This window comes from Triticum dicoccoides, chromosome 2A (assembly GCF_002162155.2).
Source record: "Triticum dicoccoides isolate Atlit2015 ecotype Zavitan chromosome 2A, WEW_v2.0, whole genome shotgun sequence".
Classification (NCBI taxonomy): Eukaryota; Viridiplantae; Streptophyta; class Magnoliopsida; order Poales; family Poaceae; genus Triticum; species Triticum dicoccoides.
In genome coordinates, this window is record NC_041382.1 from 737707582 (window position 1) to 737723223 (window position 15642).

The 15642-nt window shown below is 50.1% G+C and overlaps 1 protein-coding gene across 1 annotated transcript in view; it reads right to left on the bottom strand.

Annotated features, from left to right (window-relative positions):
* Positions 1–11580: 11580 nt before the first annotated feature.
* The window catches only part of LOC119356784 (NADPH--cytochrome P450 reductase-like), a 7474-nt gene continuing 3412 nt past the window's right edge, over positions 11581–15642 (bottom strand). Inside the window, exons 8-18 of the mRNA XM_037623770.1 lie at positions 14444–14638; positions 14257–14349; positions 13788–14019; positions 13613–13696; positions 13377–13528; positions 12996–13092; positions 12753–12902; positions 12592–12669; positions 12389–12511; positions 12168–12281; positions 11581–12041 (exon numbers count right to left, since the gene is read on the bottom strand). Coding sequence (XP_037479667.1) covers positions 11961–12041; positions 12168–12281; positions 12389–12511; positions 12592–12669; positions 12753–12902; positions 12996–13092; positions 13377–13528; positions 13613–13696; positions 13788–14019; positions 14257–14349; positions 14444–14638 — 1399 coding nt within the window. The 3' untranslated portion in view covers positions 11581–11960. The remainder of the gene's footprint in view (positions 12042–12167; positions 12282–12388; positions 12512–12591; positions 12670–12752; positions 12903–12995; positions 13093–13376; positions 13529–13612; positions 13697–13787; positions 14020–14256; positions 14350–14443; positions 14639–15642) is intronic.

Sequence of the window (15642 nt, forward strand, 5' to 3'; positions counted from 1 at the left end):
TAGGTCATCCACTTGAGGGAAATTTGCTACTGTCCTACAAACCTCTGTACTTGGAGGCCCAACAACGTCTACAAGAAGAAGGTTGTGTAGTAGACATCAAGGTTAAATATCATGCCGAAAATACCGAGGCCAACTTGCTACGATCGTTGGTAATAAATGAAAACAAAAATATAATACTCTTTCCTTACAACTTCAAGTGAGTGTTACTGTCTCGTGCATATTCGGTTTCCCTTATTAGTCCAGGTTATAGTAATCTAATTGATGAGTTATGCATGTGTGCGCAGCTTCCACTATATCTCCTAGAGATTAAGCTTGAGCAGGGACTAGTAATCGTCTTAGACTCGAGACGAAAAGATTTCCAGGACTATGCGGACATGACTCAAATGCTCGAGAAGTAAGTTAAATCGATCATTATCCACCATATCAGCAACTTTGTTCATTTCCTGATATCAAGTAATTGTTTTCTTTGTCTGGCAGGGTTTGGAGAAAATTCACCAAAAAAGCTCCGAGACTGCCGAAGAAGCTCCAATTTAGACACCCGAAAGTAAGTACTATAGTAACATGTTCCGCGCATCACCTAGTGATTCAAGCGCTAGTTTCATCAATACCATTTGGCATGCTTGCTTATCAGTTTGATTGACCACTATTTCTTGTAAAGTGGTTGTGGCAGGAACAAGGGAATGATTTCTGTGGATACTACGTTTGCGAGTCCATCCGCCACACGACCTGTGAACGGGGGTACTCTGACGAACAATATGAAGTGCGTAAGCAATAAATTCACAAATTTTATTACCATCATTTGTGCTGAGTTTCATTTATTCATATATATATATATATATATATATATATATATATATATATATATAAATATTGACCCCCTTGTTCAAATTAGATGTTTTGGATGCGGGATGAACTCCTAGCACCAGATCGTATGCGAGCAATTCAAGATGAATTGGCGGCATTCTTCCTTGACCACGTGATCGCTGAAGACGGAGAATACTATGTGGACCCTGTGTTCATATATAATTAGGAGATTATATTGTAAGAGATAATTATTGTATATATGTAGCCAGTAGTGTCGGATAGATATACGAGAACTTGTTGTTCGACCAATCTCTCGGAGAAGGAGAGGTGGTCGATATCACTTCTCTCTGTATGCATATGTTCATGACGATCTTCTGTTTCCTTTATTTGCTTACTAGCTAGCGTGTCTAGTCCTCTCTATATATACGTATATATAGCGTCGACCAAGCACAGACATAAGAGAGGACACTTCTCTCTATTAATTAGCTAGCTAACACAATATATGAAACACCTAAATTAAACCCCCCAAAACCCCCAACCCCCCTCCCTCCTTTCAAAACAAAAAACAAAAACCCCAGCCCCGAAAATGCTGACGCGTGTATGCCTATTGGTTCCGGTTGGTGCCACCAACCGGGACCACAGGCCCTCCTACCTGGGCTCGGCACACCGGCCACGTGAAGGCCCATTTGTCCCGATTCGTGTAAGAATCGGGACTAAAGGGCTAGGGCATTAGTAACGAGCTTTTAGTCCCGGTTCACAAATCGGGACAAAAGGCCTTTACCAACTGGGACAGATGACCCTTTTTCTACTAGTGGTAGGTGGAGTATGTACTTGCAGCTAGCTCTCAGCTGAGAGGGTTTTTGGACGGAAAAGTCCGGGCGACACTGTGACACGGCGAGGGTTTCCAGCTGGAGTGGTCGCCACATGCAGGGAGGGAGGGACTTGCACGTTTTTGGAGTAGAAGAATGGTCACCAAGGGCTAGGGGACGAGAGGATTGTTTAAGCGGGATTACGAGTTACTACAAGTGCGAGTGTACCACCTGGCGATTCGTTTATGTCATGGAGCTTAGCTAGACAGGGGAGGCAGAAAGAAAGGCTACGTGCTGTTGGTGAGCTCTGAACGTAGATAGCACTAGTACCCGCTCGCGATCCAAGGTTAGCGGTTGATCGCTAATCTGGGTGGGTGCTGGGAAAACAACAGCGAAAGCTATACCTGGGCTCCAACCCAGTCAAATCAAGGCTCCATCGAGTTGGTTGTAATTTACTGCCAAGAAAAATATACTACCGGCATCTCTTGCTGGAGTCTGGTTAATTAGTTTTGTGGAACCCATGCGCTCGCCTGTCCTCGACTGTCGGCTGCTCCGATCCGCTTGCTGTCGCGGTGTCGCCCAATCTAATTTTCTCACGCCGTCGACCAACACCGCAGGCGTGTCGATGTATGGTGGCGGTTTCAACGATTGCTGACCATGCGCCGTGGAGATCGGGAACAGACATGGAGCTTGCAAGGGAGCAACGCCGCAGCTTCGCTAAAAGCAACTCTAGCATGCAATAACCACGCTTCTGTCAGGGCAATTATGCATGCTACATTGCTCTCTAAGTGTATAACTTCCAAATGGCCGTTTCTCTTCGCCATCGCGAGGCTGGAAACGGTAGCGCCGCGCCGACGACGGTCAGAGTGGTAGCGGTTTTGCTGATGGTTGGCGATGCGCGATGCGCCGTGGCGATGATCGGTGTCGGCGTGCACGTACGTTTGCTGCGCGTATGTGGAGTATGTATATGTATATACTCGCAGCTCCCGGCTCACGTACTTGCACAAGGGAAAAGGAAGGGCGACAATGTGAGGTGAGGGGGTCAGCTGGAGAGATCGCACATGCATGCATGCATGCAGGGACGTGTGAGACCCATGGGGACAAGGATTATGTAAACACAGAAGCAGTACTACTACGTTTTGGCGGTAGATCACTGTCTCTGAAAGCTATGCCGGGCCTCCAACTAACTATCAACAGATGTCCGGGGGGAAACCTGACAAGTATAAAAATACTTTGATGTCCTGAAAAAACTATGATCGCCATTCACAAGCACCTGCATGAACGCTGCTGCATCACGTCCTCGACAACTCTCCTCTTCTCCGGACATGGCACCAGGTGTCGTCCCATTGTCATTGTATACTTGTTTGTTTTGACATGTATGGAGGTGTCCATCCCTGTCAGCTCAAGTTGGGTGCAATTTAGTATTACAAAAATAGTACTTGCAATACGTAGTATCTTTGGGTGGACTCTGCGTTAGTTTAAGGGGTTATTTGGTTTGTGATTAACTTTGCCAAAGATTGCCACATTTTTTTTTCAAAACGGAGGCAAAAGATTTGCCTCATCGATTAAGTAAGAGAGAGTAGATTAGAGTTTTACAGCAACCACCTTAAACACGACATGCGGATTACTCATGATATACAATAAGCCCTAGTTTCTTCGCACCAGCTGTAACCCAAAGCTTGGCCTCCTCCAGGATTGTGTTAAGAAGAATAGGCGGCGGAGCACTTTTGTGTCGGAACACCCTAGCATTACGTTCATTCCAGATGGTCCAGGAGACGAGGAGGGTTAGGGAGGCCAAGGCACTCCTGTTGGGGACGTGGCTCCCAGTACCATCCTCCCACCAATCCAGGACGGAGCCATGAAGATGCCACCCGGAGGTGTCAATGTGATGAAGACCAAGCTTGGTAGCGAGAGACCTCCAAAGCCGAATAGTGAAGCGGCACTTGAAGAGAAGATGAGCACCCGTTTCCTGCTCCCTAGAGCAAAGAGGACACAGGCCGCAGTTGGCCCACCCGCGCCTCTCCAGGCGGTCCGCAGTCCAGATCCTATCTTGAATAGCCAACCAAGCAAAGAATTTGATCTTCGGAGGAGCCCAAACTTTCCAGACCATACGATCCATTGGTGACAAGGTTAACCCAAGAAATTGAGCTTTATAAGCACTGGCTGTCGAGTACATCCCATCATTGGAATGCTTCCAGGTGATGTCGTCGTCCCGATGCTCATCAAGATGGACGTCATCCAAAAGCATCCAAAGAGTAAAAAACTCTCGAATGTGGTCACCGGTGACGACGGTGTTGTAGCTGATTTTGAAGATCCAAGTGTTCCCTCTAATAGCCTCCCTAACCTTCCAGTTCTTTCTCCTGGAGGCCTCATAGATGTGTGGGGCGATCTCCTTGGGCTTACGGCCAAGGAGCCAAGGAGAATCCCAGAAAGGCGTTTTGGCTCCATTACCCAACGTAATGGTGGTGGAGGCATAAAAGAAACTTAGATCATCCTCCGTACAAGGGTTGCCAAAACCAACCCATAATCTGTGGGGCTCCTTCCATTCAAACCAAGGCCACCTAAGGCGAAGGGCACGCGCAAATTTTTCAGAGTTAAGCACCCCCAGGCCACCATACTCCTTGGGCCTACAAACTGTGTCCCATCTCACTTTGCACTTGGCTCCCGTAGTCTTGTCAGCACCTGACCAGAGGAAAGCCCGTTCAATCTTGGTCAGACTATGAAGAGTACTTTGAGGCACGATGAGCGGTGTGACTGAGAACACCGCTTGGGAGCAAAGGACTGATTTGACAAGGGTCGTGCGCCCCATAGCTGTGATGTTTTGGCCTTCCCAAGTAACCAACTTGCCGGCCGCCTTGTCTTCGAGATACTAAAAATCCACCCGCTTGAGCTGCCAGACCGAGAGCGGGAGGCCTAAGTATTTGACCGGGAATGACGCACGGGTGGCCGGCAAGCTCCCAAGGATGGGCTCAAGATGAATGTGGGCACACCTAATTGGCATGACCGAGCTCTTCTGAAAGTTGCAACAGAGGCCCGTAACCTCGCCAAAGCCTCTCAAGATCGCTGCAAGGTTGTCAATGTCCTGCTTGAAAGGAGCCACAAAGACGGACGCATCATCAACATAAAGCGAAGTACGCATCTCGGCCCCCCGTCCCCGGACCTTGCGAAGGAGACCTTTTGTTGTTGCCAAATTAAGGATTTTCTGAAGCGGGTTGATCGCAATGACAAAGAGCAGGGGGGAGAGGGGATCCCCCTGCCGAAACCCGCTGCCGTGCTTGATGGGCGGCCCTGGCAGACCGTTGAGAAGGATGCGGGAGGATGATGTCGAGAGAAGAGCAGCAACCCAAGCACGAAATCTGGTGGGAAACCCAAGCCGTTGAAGAAGCTCCGGGAAATATCCCCACTTCACAGAGTCAAAAGCCTTCTTGATGTCAAGCTTGAAGAGGAGGGCAGGAGTTTTGCACTTATGTAACCTCCGCGCGAAGTTCATCACGTACAAGAAGTTGTCATGGATGCTGCGCCGCTTGATGAAAGCGCTTTGGGCGCTCGAGACAATACCATCTATAAGTGGGGCAAGCCGGAGCGAGAGAACTTTGGCGATGATTTTGGCAATGGAGTGAATGAGGCTAATGGGCCTATAGTCAGAAATGCCCTCAGTCCCATCCTTCTTGGGCAAGAGAACAACGTTGGCAGAGTTTAGCCAGTGGAGCTCGTCGATGTGAAGGGCGTCAAAGCGTTGGACCACCCTCATGACTGTATGCCTGATGACCCCCCAACACCTCTTGAAAAACAGTCCCGTGAAGCCGTCAGGGCCAGGTGCTTTATCAGAAGGCATGACCTTGATGGCCTCCCAAACCTCCTCCTCAGAAATGGTGGCATCAAGGCCGTGCAAATCATGGGGATAAACGCCTAGCTCTTCCCAGTTAAAGTCTTTGTCACTCGAACCCCTTCTCCCCATCACCTCATGGAAGTGGTCATGAATGATCTTCTCTTTTTCTGTGTGCTCGGTTACCCAACCATGCTCGTGCTGGATCCGATGAATGTGGTTCTTTCGCCGCCTAGCATTAATGCGCCGATGGAAAAATTTGGTGTTAGCATCACCATCTTTCAAATTTGCAACCCTTGCACACTGACTCTTTCGAGCCCTCTGGAGCACCGACAAGCTAATAACCCTTCTCTTCAGTCTTGAGCGGAGGTCCCGCTCCTCAGGGGATAGGGGTCTCCCCTCCTGTGCAATGTCAAGGTGAAGGATCACCAGCTGAGCCGCATGGAACTGGACCTTCGCCTTGGAGAAAAGCTTCTTACTCCACTCAGAGAGACGCAACGCGGTTTTCTTAAGCTTTTGATACAGAATCTGGTATGGCTCAGTGTGTCGCACCCGCTCGGCCCAAGCCTTCGAGACCACCTCATCAAAACCAGGCAGGGACACCGAGAGGTTTTCAAACTTGAAGGACCGAGGTCGCCTAGGCCCTCTGTCGTCGGCGAGCAGCAGAGGGCAGTGATCGGAAAGGGATGACGAGAGGGCATGAAGCACATGAGTGTTGAAGGACAAGTCCCAGGTCGCATTGCAGAAGAAGGAGTCCAGCTTGCAAGGTTGGGTTTTCCCTCTCGTTGCTCCACGTGAACCGCCTATTCTGCAGATGGATCTCCTTGAGCTCACATGACTGCAGAGTGTCCCGAAATCGCTTAATCCTCCTTCGGTTGATGTTTCGCTTGTTCTTGTCCCTAGCACGATATATTTGGTTGAAGTCCCCAAGCACAAGCCATCCCAAACCCGGAAGTGGCTTGCAAGAGCATAGCTCAGCAAAGAAGGCCTCCTTGCACGCATAGTCCGTAGGCCCGTAGACATTAGTCAGCTTGAAACACACCTCATTCTCGAGGACTCGGACCGAAGCCGAAAGGCAATAAGCCGAGAAAGAAATGTCGGAGACCTCGAGAACACTGTCATCCCATAGCAGCAACAATCCACCCCTTGTCCCTACAGCCGGACGTTGCGCAAAATTCCGCAGCCTGTTACCACCAAGAAAGGCAGCAGTAAACACATCAACATTATCCAGTTTTGTCTCTTGCAGACACACAATTTGGCAGGAGGAAGACGCAATCGTAGCACTAACAGTTGCCCGCCTTGTCGGACAGTTTAATCCCCTAACATTCCAACATGGTGTGTTGATGGGCTGACTTAACATGGAGACGGCAGGAACACACATGGTTGAGCAGAACCATAAGAGCATAAGTCTGTGAAAAAACATCGCAAGCTTGAAGATGACAGGCGCATTTGACTTTGAAGACTGGAGGCACAACATCCATCCATGTGCACACAGCAAGGTTCAGAGTACAGACACAACATAGAAGAAAAGATACAGACCCCTCTGGGCCAACTAGGCATATTTGGTAACATACGAACATGGCAGCATCCAGGGCAAACAAGCAGATCAGACTGCATCAAGGCCCACACTTCCCTGGAGCACCGCGTCATCCTGAGCCTAAGCAATCTCCAGGGCCCCTTCGCCGCCGTGGTCGATCAGGGCATCTTCAACATCATTGACGGCCTTGTCGTCGAGGCGGAAGAAATCACGCATGGCCACAATCACCTCTGGGGGTAGCTGCTCCTTGAACTTGGCGGTGAAGTCATCTAGAGTGGCCTCTGTCACATCCTTGCCATCCTTAGTAATACCAGGCTGCGAGCGACTAGCCGCTCAGCAGTTTTGGCCACCAGAGCAATCGTCGGGCCACCAGAGCGCCTGATGCGCTGAAGGGAAAGGCCACCCTTGCAGGAAATCCGCACTCCAGCCAGTGTCTTCCTGCGAGCCGCCGGTGGCCTGGGAGGCGATGAACCAGGCGAGGCAAGGATGCCCGGCTGACGGTCCACGAAGAGAGGTGCCACAGCCCCCTCCCCAACCGGGGCCACGCCAACAGGCACCGGAGAAGGGGTCCGCTACACCGAACCATCACAGAGCAGCAGCGGCGTGGGCGACACCTCGAAGCCCGGGGGCCTTGCAGGAGAGGGCAGTGGCTCCAGCAGCATCCCAGGCGAGCAGAGAGCCAACGTGACAGGGTCGACATGCAGCAGCGGAGAACTCTGCGCTCCAACCCTTTTGGAACGCGGGTTGGACGACAACACTGAAGTTGGGGAGCGGGGCGGGGATGCCGGCGAAGCGGGAACCTCCAGCGAGCGCCTCCGGTCACCACGGGGAGAGCCGTGCCAAGTGGTGGAACGCCCACGGTTCCCATCACGCTCCCCCTCCAGAACGGGCAGGAGCTCACCGGCACGATCAAGGGCACTGCCACCCGATCCGGAGTCACGCAGGAGCCCCGAGCCGGCGACCACAGCCTGAACAGAAGCCGGCAGGGGAAGGCCGGAGAGCTCCGCCGCGTGACGACGGCCACCCGACCGGTCCCTGGAGCGATCTTGGCCAGCCTCCCGTTGGCGGTCACGCGTGTTGCGGGAAAGGGAACGACGCACCCTGGCGCCCCAGCCCTCCTGAGTGCGGGCACCATCACGGCCACGGCGCCCATCGCGGTCTTCATCATCACGCCGGTCATTGTGTCGATCATCACGAGCCGGAGCAGCGCGCCTGTCCGACGGGACGTAGGTGCCGTCGACAAACTTTCTATACCAAGTGAACTCCTCGACGTCCGGCGGCGGCGGGTTGTCGTCATCTTCTCCGGCCTTGGAATGGTCTTCAAGGAGGTCCAGGTGGATGATGACGCGGTGGCGAAGCCCGCGACGCCCACGACGCCGGTGCCCGCGGGCGGGCAGGGTGAGCCACTTCACCTTAGGGATGGCGCTGGGGTCGGCAGTCCAAGCCCAGAGCGACAGGTCGCGGGTGTCCTCCTTGCGACGGGAGCGGGGCTCGATGTAGTCCAGAGAGCAGCGACGACCGATGAGGAATGTGACCATGTACTCGTTCCAGGCATGCAGGGGCACCCCCTCCAGGCATAGCCGGACGTGCAGCAGCATGTCTTCATTGTCAGCATGAGCCTCCAGCCTCCATTGCCGCGCAAGGATGCGAACTCCCGAGCCAGGCAGGTAGTCGCGGGACACGGCATCAGCGCAGTGGTGTTGGTGCATGAAGCGGATGAGGAACCTCTCCGGGTAGTGCTTGACCACCTCGACGTCCTCCTTGCGAGCCCCCAAGGCCCTGGCGACGTCCGCCGCCACCTACTGGCAGGAGACATCCTGACGGTCACCCTCGAGCCAGGCAACTGCCGCGTTGGTGGAGAGGACGGCCGACTCCGCTTGCATCTTGGGCGTCGCCGGGACGACGACGAAGTCTTCGGCCGGCCTGAGCAAGGCATCCCCAGGCCGCAGCGCCATGGCCAAGGGGGCGGACGGCAACAAAGGCGGCAGCGGCACAACACCGGGCACGGCCGGCACTCTGGATTCCCACCCTCGGCCTGGGCGGGTAGGAGCTTGAGCAGAGGTTGCAGCAGGGCGAGGCAGAGGAGGGGGTGGCAGGACGGGGCAGTCAAGAGAGCACAGCGGCCTCCAACTGTTACGGCAGCCCCGCGATTTATGCCCGTTCTGCAGGCAGTGGGAGCAGCGAAGCGGGTCTCGGCAGCTTGAAGCTCTATGGCCCTTGACCAGGCACCTGCAGCAGCGCCCGAAGAGCCAACGCGGATGGGCGGCAGCTTGAATGCCGGAGCAGGCAAGTCCGGCTGGCGCAGCCCTTTACGCGACGTGACCAGCGTCCAGCCGCTGGTCGCCTCTATCTCGCGCCCCGCGCCACCAGAGCCAGCAGCCAGCATTGAAGGCGCGCCCGCGGCAGGGCGGGGGGAGGCCAGCTACCCCCCACCACCGCAGTAAAGAGGGACTCCATCTTGAATGCGCGTTGAAAGCGCAGCGGAAGAGGCCGGCCTGGAGCCGACCAGGGCGTGGCGCGGAGACTCCCCGACCGGCTGCGAGTCCGGGACGAACTCCACGGAGGCAGCGGGGCTGACCCGACCCCGACCACCCCGACATGGATCTGGATCTGGGGCCGACGAGGAACGCGTCGGAGGCGCCAGCTGCGCGAGCTGCGCAGGGGAACGGGGCAGGGCACCAGCAGGAGGAGGTGGCAGGGGCATGAACCAGGAGCCCAGCACTAGACCGGGAGCAGCATCCGTCGGCGCGCCGGGACGGGGGCGGGTGCCGCCGGGAGCCGCGGTGGAGGGGGCATGCTTGGAGGGGGCTAGCTCGATCTGTCTCAAAGCATTAATATGTGTTCACCATCGTTTCTATTCCAGATTGCCACACTTAAGGTTAGATAAGTTTGACCAACTTAGATGAGTGTTTGGTTTAAGCCACACCTTAGGCAAACCACACGTGGACCCCACATGGCATACACACAAAAAATATGACAAGATTCCTTTAAGTTTGTCAATTTGTGGCTTTCATTTTAATGAACTAATCTTAGGCAAGCTTGACAAAAATGTATCGTAAAGTGTGATAATGCTAGGCCTAGAACCAAACAGCCCCTCAGTTTTGTGGAACCGATGGATGCGCTCACCGGCCTGTCTCGTCGTCAGTGGTATCACAATGGCGCTGTCGGCTGCTCACGATCTGCCTGTTGTTGTCCACTCTAACTTTGACAGCACTTTCAGAGCACCAACGTGTACATTGTGCCTGAATGGCTGGCTAAAAATCACAGGCACATGCACACACGCACACCCGAAGATGGCACTGGTTTTGCTGAACGTTGACACTGTGATGCGCGGTGGCGATCATCAGTGTGCGCGCCACGTTTCCTGCACGCACGTAGGTGGAGTGGTATATACTTGCAGCTGGCCCTCAGCTCACAGGCCGGCCGGGGAAAAGGAGGGGCGACAATGTGACATTGTGACTTTGTGAGGGGATCCGGCCAGCTGGGGAGGTTGCACATGCATTTCTGGAGTAGGAGGATGGCGACCAAGGGTTAGGGGACGGGGATTCTTTAAGCAGCAGCAGGAGGAGCTACAAGTGTTAGTGTACCACCTGGCGTCCGTTTATGCCATGGTAATGGAGCTATCTAGACAAGGGAAGGCAGAAAGGCTACGTGCTGGTGAGCTTTGAACATACTGGTGATAGTACTGTCGACCCTTCAAAGATGTACTCCAACACACTGTCAACAGATGTGTCTCGGGAAACTAGACAAGTATCACTTTGATCGCAGTTCACAAGCACTGGGGGGAGACAGCAGTACAGTTAACGTCGCGGGCCTGCGGCATGCATGCTCCATCAATCATACGTATTCATCACGTCGGTCCAGGGAAATTACCTCAGGATTGTTTGTTTGACATGGAGGTGTCCCAGTCCCGGTCAAATCAAGCCCTCGTCAAGTTGGTTGCAATTTACTCACAAAATACTAGTCTACTGGTCAGACTCTGGTTAGTTTTGTGGAACCTATGCGCTCGCCTGTCTCTCCGTCAGTAGGGTCACAATGCGCTGTCGGCTTGCAGTCGTCGTCCACTGTAATTTTCCTGGCGCGTGGGAGGAGTTTCGGGGCGCCGACGTGTGCATCACAGTACGCCTTGGGCTAAAACGACCAAGGCATCTGAAAAGGATGCAGCTTGCCACGGATCAGAGCATCTACCGCCAGAGTTGTCTAATTCGGACGACCAGGCAAGCAATAAAATTGCGCGCCCACAACCGGATCCAAATCCTCAATTTCATACTATTCTCATGCGCATTTCCAAGAACCACAAAGGCAAATATGGCCTCCGTTTCGGCGGGCAAGGCGCCACCTAAAGGCTAAAGGGTTCCACCGGCACAGCGGTGTTGCGTTTCCATGCGGTGGTCTCCAACGAGGCCACAACGTGATCCACCGGACCCAGATATGGGTTAGATATGGAGTTTCCCGGGCAGTCCGGATGTTTGGGCCGGACAGTGACCGGGCTGTCCGCCTGGTCGTTTGGGGCAGTCCGGTTCTCTCTCAGCTGGACTGTCATGTGATCTCAAAAAAAGCTCAGTTAAACAGCAGCATCCACCAGAAACAAGGGGAAGAAAAGCTACCACAAACACCATGATGGTACCCTAGACACTTGTTCTATAACCAGATGCAAAATTTGTTCTTGGCGGTCTTTAATGTATACATGATATGTCCCATCTCATCTCAAACTGTATGATTCACATCCCCCCGCTACAATTTTCTCAGGGGCATTTTAAGTTCTATTAATCTACAACAGCACTTATTCTTTCAACCATCCATACAATAAATATTAGAACCATGTTAGATGTCAAAGAATTACACCGATGAACTCCAATTTCGGGGGCAATGGGATGGATGCAGAAAACTCACAATCGGATTGGCATCCACCATACCATACAGGCGCCATCTTTTTTACTTCTTTCCTTCTACACGCTAGGGCTACCGATGTCTTAGGGTGTTGTTACCACACATCACGGAGGTACCTGCCTTCCATCTGTAGGTTCTTTACATACAGCTCAGTTTTGGAGTTATCCAAAGATCCCTGAAACAAATAATGTTCAGTGTTAGGAGTAATCGTAAAATAACCTCTCTTTTTCCAGAGCTCATAAAGGTGATATGCAGTGCTACCAACAGCACACGGCAGCATTGAAACGGCATTTCTGCATACCTGTTTTTGAACTATTGTGTGGAGAACCCTGTGTACGTCTTTCGCCATGCCCTTGGCATCACCACAAACATATATGTAACCACCTTGAGAAATGACGTTCCAAATCTCGGTGGCCTGCAACAAAGAGAACAAAATCCAGTTGAGTAGACCATCTAGCAGAGACGCGTGTCTATAGCTGTTGAAAAGGAACATATAGCAAAAACGCCTAGTGTATATCCAACCTTGTCCACCATCTTATGCTGCACATATTCTTTGGTTGGTCCTTCACGAGAGTAGGCGACAATTAGCTCAGAGAGTGCCCCCTCCTGAAGGAAATTTTGCAACTCTTCCTCATATATGTAGTCCTGCAATATGGCCATTATGTTAGAATACCATCAATCGCAAATTAGCAACACCCATAAAATGAATCTGTCTCATTTAGTACCATTTCACGGTTCCTGCATCCAAAGAAGAGGACTGACGAGCCCAATTCAGCTCCAGATTCTTTTAGAGCTAATCTTTCCTGAGAAAGAAGGAACAGACAAGGTTACAGGCCATATAAAATCCCAAGTGAAGAGAACGCAGATTCCCTTATAGAAAACAAACCTGCAAGAAGCCCCTAAAAGGTGCTAGCCCTGTCCCAGGACCAATCATGATGATTGGAGTGGATGGATCTGCAGGCAACCTAAAATTTGACTGCCTCACAAAAATTGGTGCCCAACTGCACTCTTCGCTATATTCCAATGGAAGTGTGTTCTACAAAGCATACAATTGAGGATGAATGAATCAAACTGTAAGAAACTCTCATTGTACCAAGGGAGAAAACTGAAATTTGCAAGAGAAATCTACCTTCATCCATGTCGAACAAACTCCTTGGTGGATCCTTTCTGTTGGTGTAGGACCATAAACTAATGCACATGTCACATGAATTCTGGAGGGAGCCAACCTGCAGAGGCGCATTTAAGCTGTAAGAAGTCCCACCATCATAAGCACAATATAATGTCACTGAGGCAAGCCATATCATCCAATATGACCACAAATGATAGGAGACAAAGTATATGTTTTAGCTTAAAGACACTGTCCACATTCCAAAGTGACTTCATGATGTTAGAGTTGAAGGATTTAAGCATTGTGCAGAAAAAAACCTAATATTTACCCACACAAAATACTTGCTGGTCAATCTTGCAACATGGGCAGTAAATGGAAGAATAAATAAGGACGGAAACATACTTTGGAGATGATGATATGGAGTAGAATCGTGGCTGTAGACGAGGAGCTATCGCCGCAAAGAATACCCCCAAGGGGGGCTTAGCTGAAGGGAATGCAGCCATAACTTCAAGAAGGCTCCTCTGGCTAGCTACTATCCATTGAGCATACTCATCCTGCATAAGGCAAGCATACCATTCAGTGAAAAATATCTCTACCAGTCAAAAACACTCCAATACAGGTTTTCAAACAAAAGTTACCTTTCCAGCAGGAGAAGCCAAGAACCTCAGTCGCTCAGCTTCAGTCGGGTCAGAAGCATGAGCAGCTAAAGCAGTCAAAGCAGCCTGGAGATGGAACATAATAATCAAGGGTCGATCAAATGGTTGCGAAAAAAAATAGCAGTTCAATGGAAAATGAATGGTTAGTCACAAGGACCTTCTTTGGAGCATTGAGTAGATCAGCATATCGTAGAAGTGCAGTCCGTAAGGTACAAGGAGATGGGAATGGTGGAGCCAAGGAACCCCCGCCTTTACGAGGAGATCCATCTTCGGCGTCTGCATGTATGGAGAAAACTGTATCTGGGGAAAGATCAAGTAGCGTTTCAGCCTGCTCCACTGTCTCGATAGAATTTTCTGAATAAACCCCAACATGATCCCCAGTTTCATACCTGGCAGGAAGTTTAAAAGCATATAAGCTGCTATACTTTTATTTAACTTGCACTAAAAGGTCAAAACTACACAGGGAAAATCAAATGCAACAGTTCAAGTTTGGAAAACCGAACACTAAATAGCACTTGGCTGACAAAATGCTTCTGAATAGTCTGAAATGAACCGTATGGACAAACAATAGAGGAACTTTCCAGATTTTGGATCAAATTCTGGGCAATGGATATGGAGTAACTTACACAAGACCAGTGCCTGAAATATCAAATTCCAGATGAATGCAAGAGCGATCCGAGGCTGGTTTATGGAGTTCCTTCCGAACAGCAACATTGGCCCTTGACAATCAATAACGAGACGGGCAGTATTGTAAATATTTAATTATAACTGAATAGAAGGAAGGTGCAGGTAGATATTTTGATATATGAATACCTGCAAGGGTGTTGGGCATCAATAACACCGTTGCCGTTGGCAAGTGTCCAGGATTTATCTTCGAACTCTAAATCTGATTTATCAATAAATACAACTCTATATTCAGGTATTGCAGCAGTGTAAGGAGTGGTTGCACCAGTAGTATCATCTTCATCACGGAGCAGTTGGTCCAATTCTGGCCATACTAGTTCTTTCCTACAAATAATAACAAATAGAAGAATTCTCGTTCAAGATACTGTAACAAACTATAGATAGCAATGGCATTTACAGAACATCCGCATGATACACAAGCCCGCCATAAATATTCAACTAACAAATATCTGAAATATTGTATTGCTATAAAACTACTGTCATCCATTACAAACATAATAATCGTTAATATTTGCTAGAAGTGACACTCAAGCAGCAGCTTGTTTGGTATACACCAATATAAGAAAAACCACATGCCTATGAACAGAAAAAGGTTTAATGTAGCTTCTGTGTACTCTAGGAATAATAATATCACACAGCCTTTCCAGCTATCGACCAGAATCTATGAGATACTCCCTCTGATCCAAAATAAAACCACGACACTTATTTTGGATCAGAGGGAGTAGAACATATCCACAAGAATGGCATTCTCAGCATTTTTGCAGTTCCACTTTATACAAATTACTCCCTCTGTAAACAAATGTAAGACGTTTTAGGTCACTTTAGAGAGAGTAACAAATGATAGAGAAACGAAAGTGATAATAAGGCAAAATTTTGAACAAAATAATAAAGGGAATTCACATCAGTAATTACTCCCTCCGTTCCTAAATATTTGTCTTTCTAGAGATTCCAACAAGTGACCACATACGAAGCAAAATGAGTGAATCTACACTCTAAAATATGTCTATATACATCCGTATGTGGTAGTCCATTTGAAATCTCAAAAAAACAAATATTTAGGAACGGAGAGAGTATAAATCAAGAAGGTGTGTCCTGGTGGCCTTTGGATGGGGTGGTCATGCTTATCCAAACATCGTTATTTTCCAGTCAGATAGTTAATCCTGGCTTTCAGACATCTTGATGGGGTCCGAAACCTTTTTCCCTTGATGTTACTTATAAGTGCTAGTTTGGCATTTGCGTGTTGTGTGGTGAACTGGCGATATGCCATTCTATGGGAATCTAGTCACGAAGTCTCAATATTTGATTACAATCTAAAAGCCTTCCTCAAT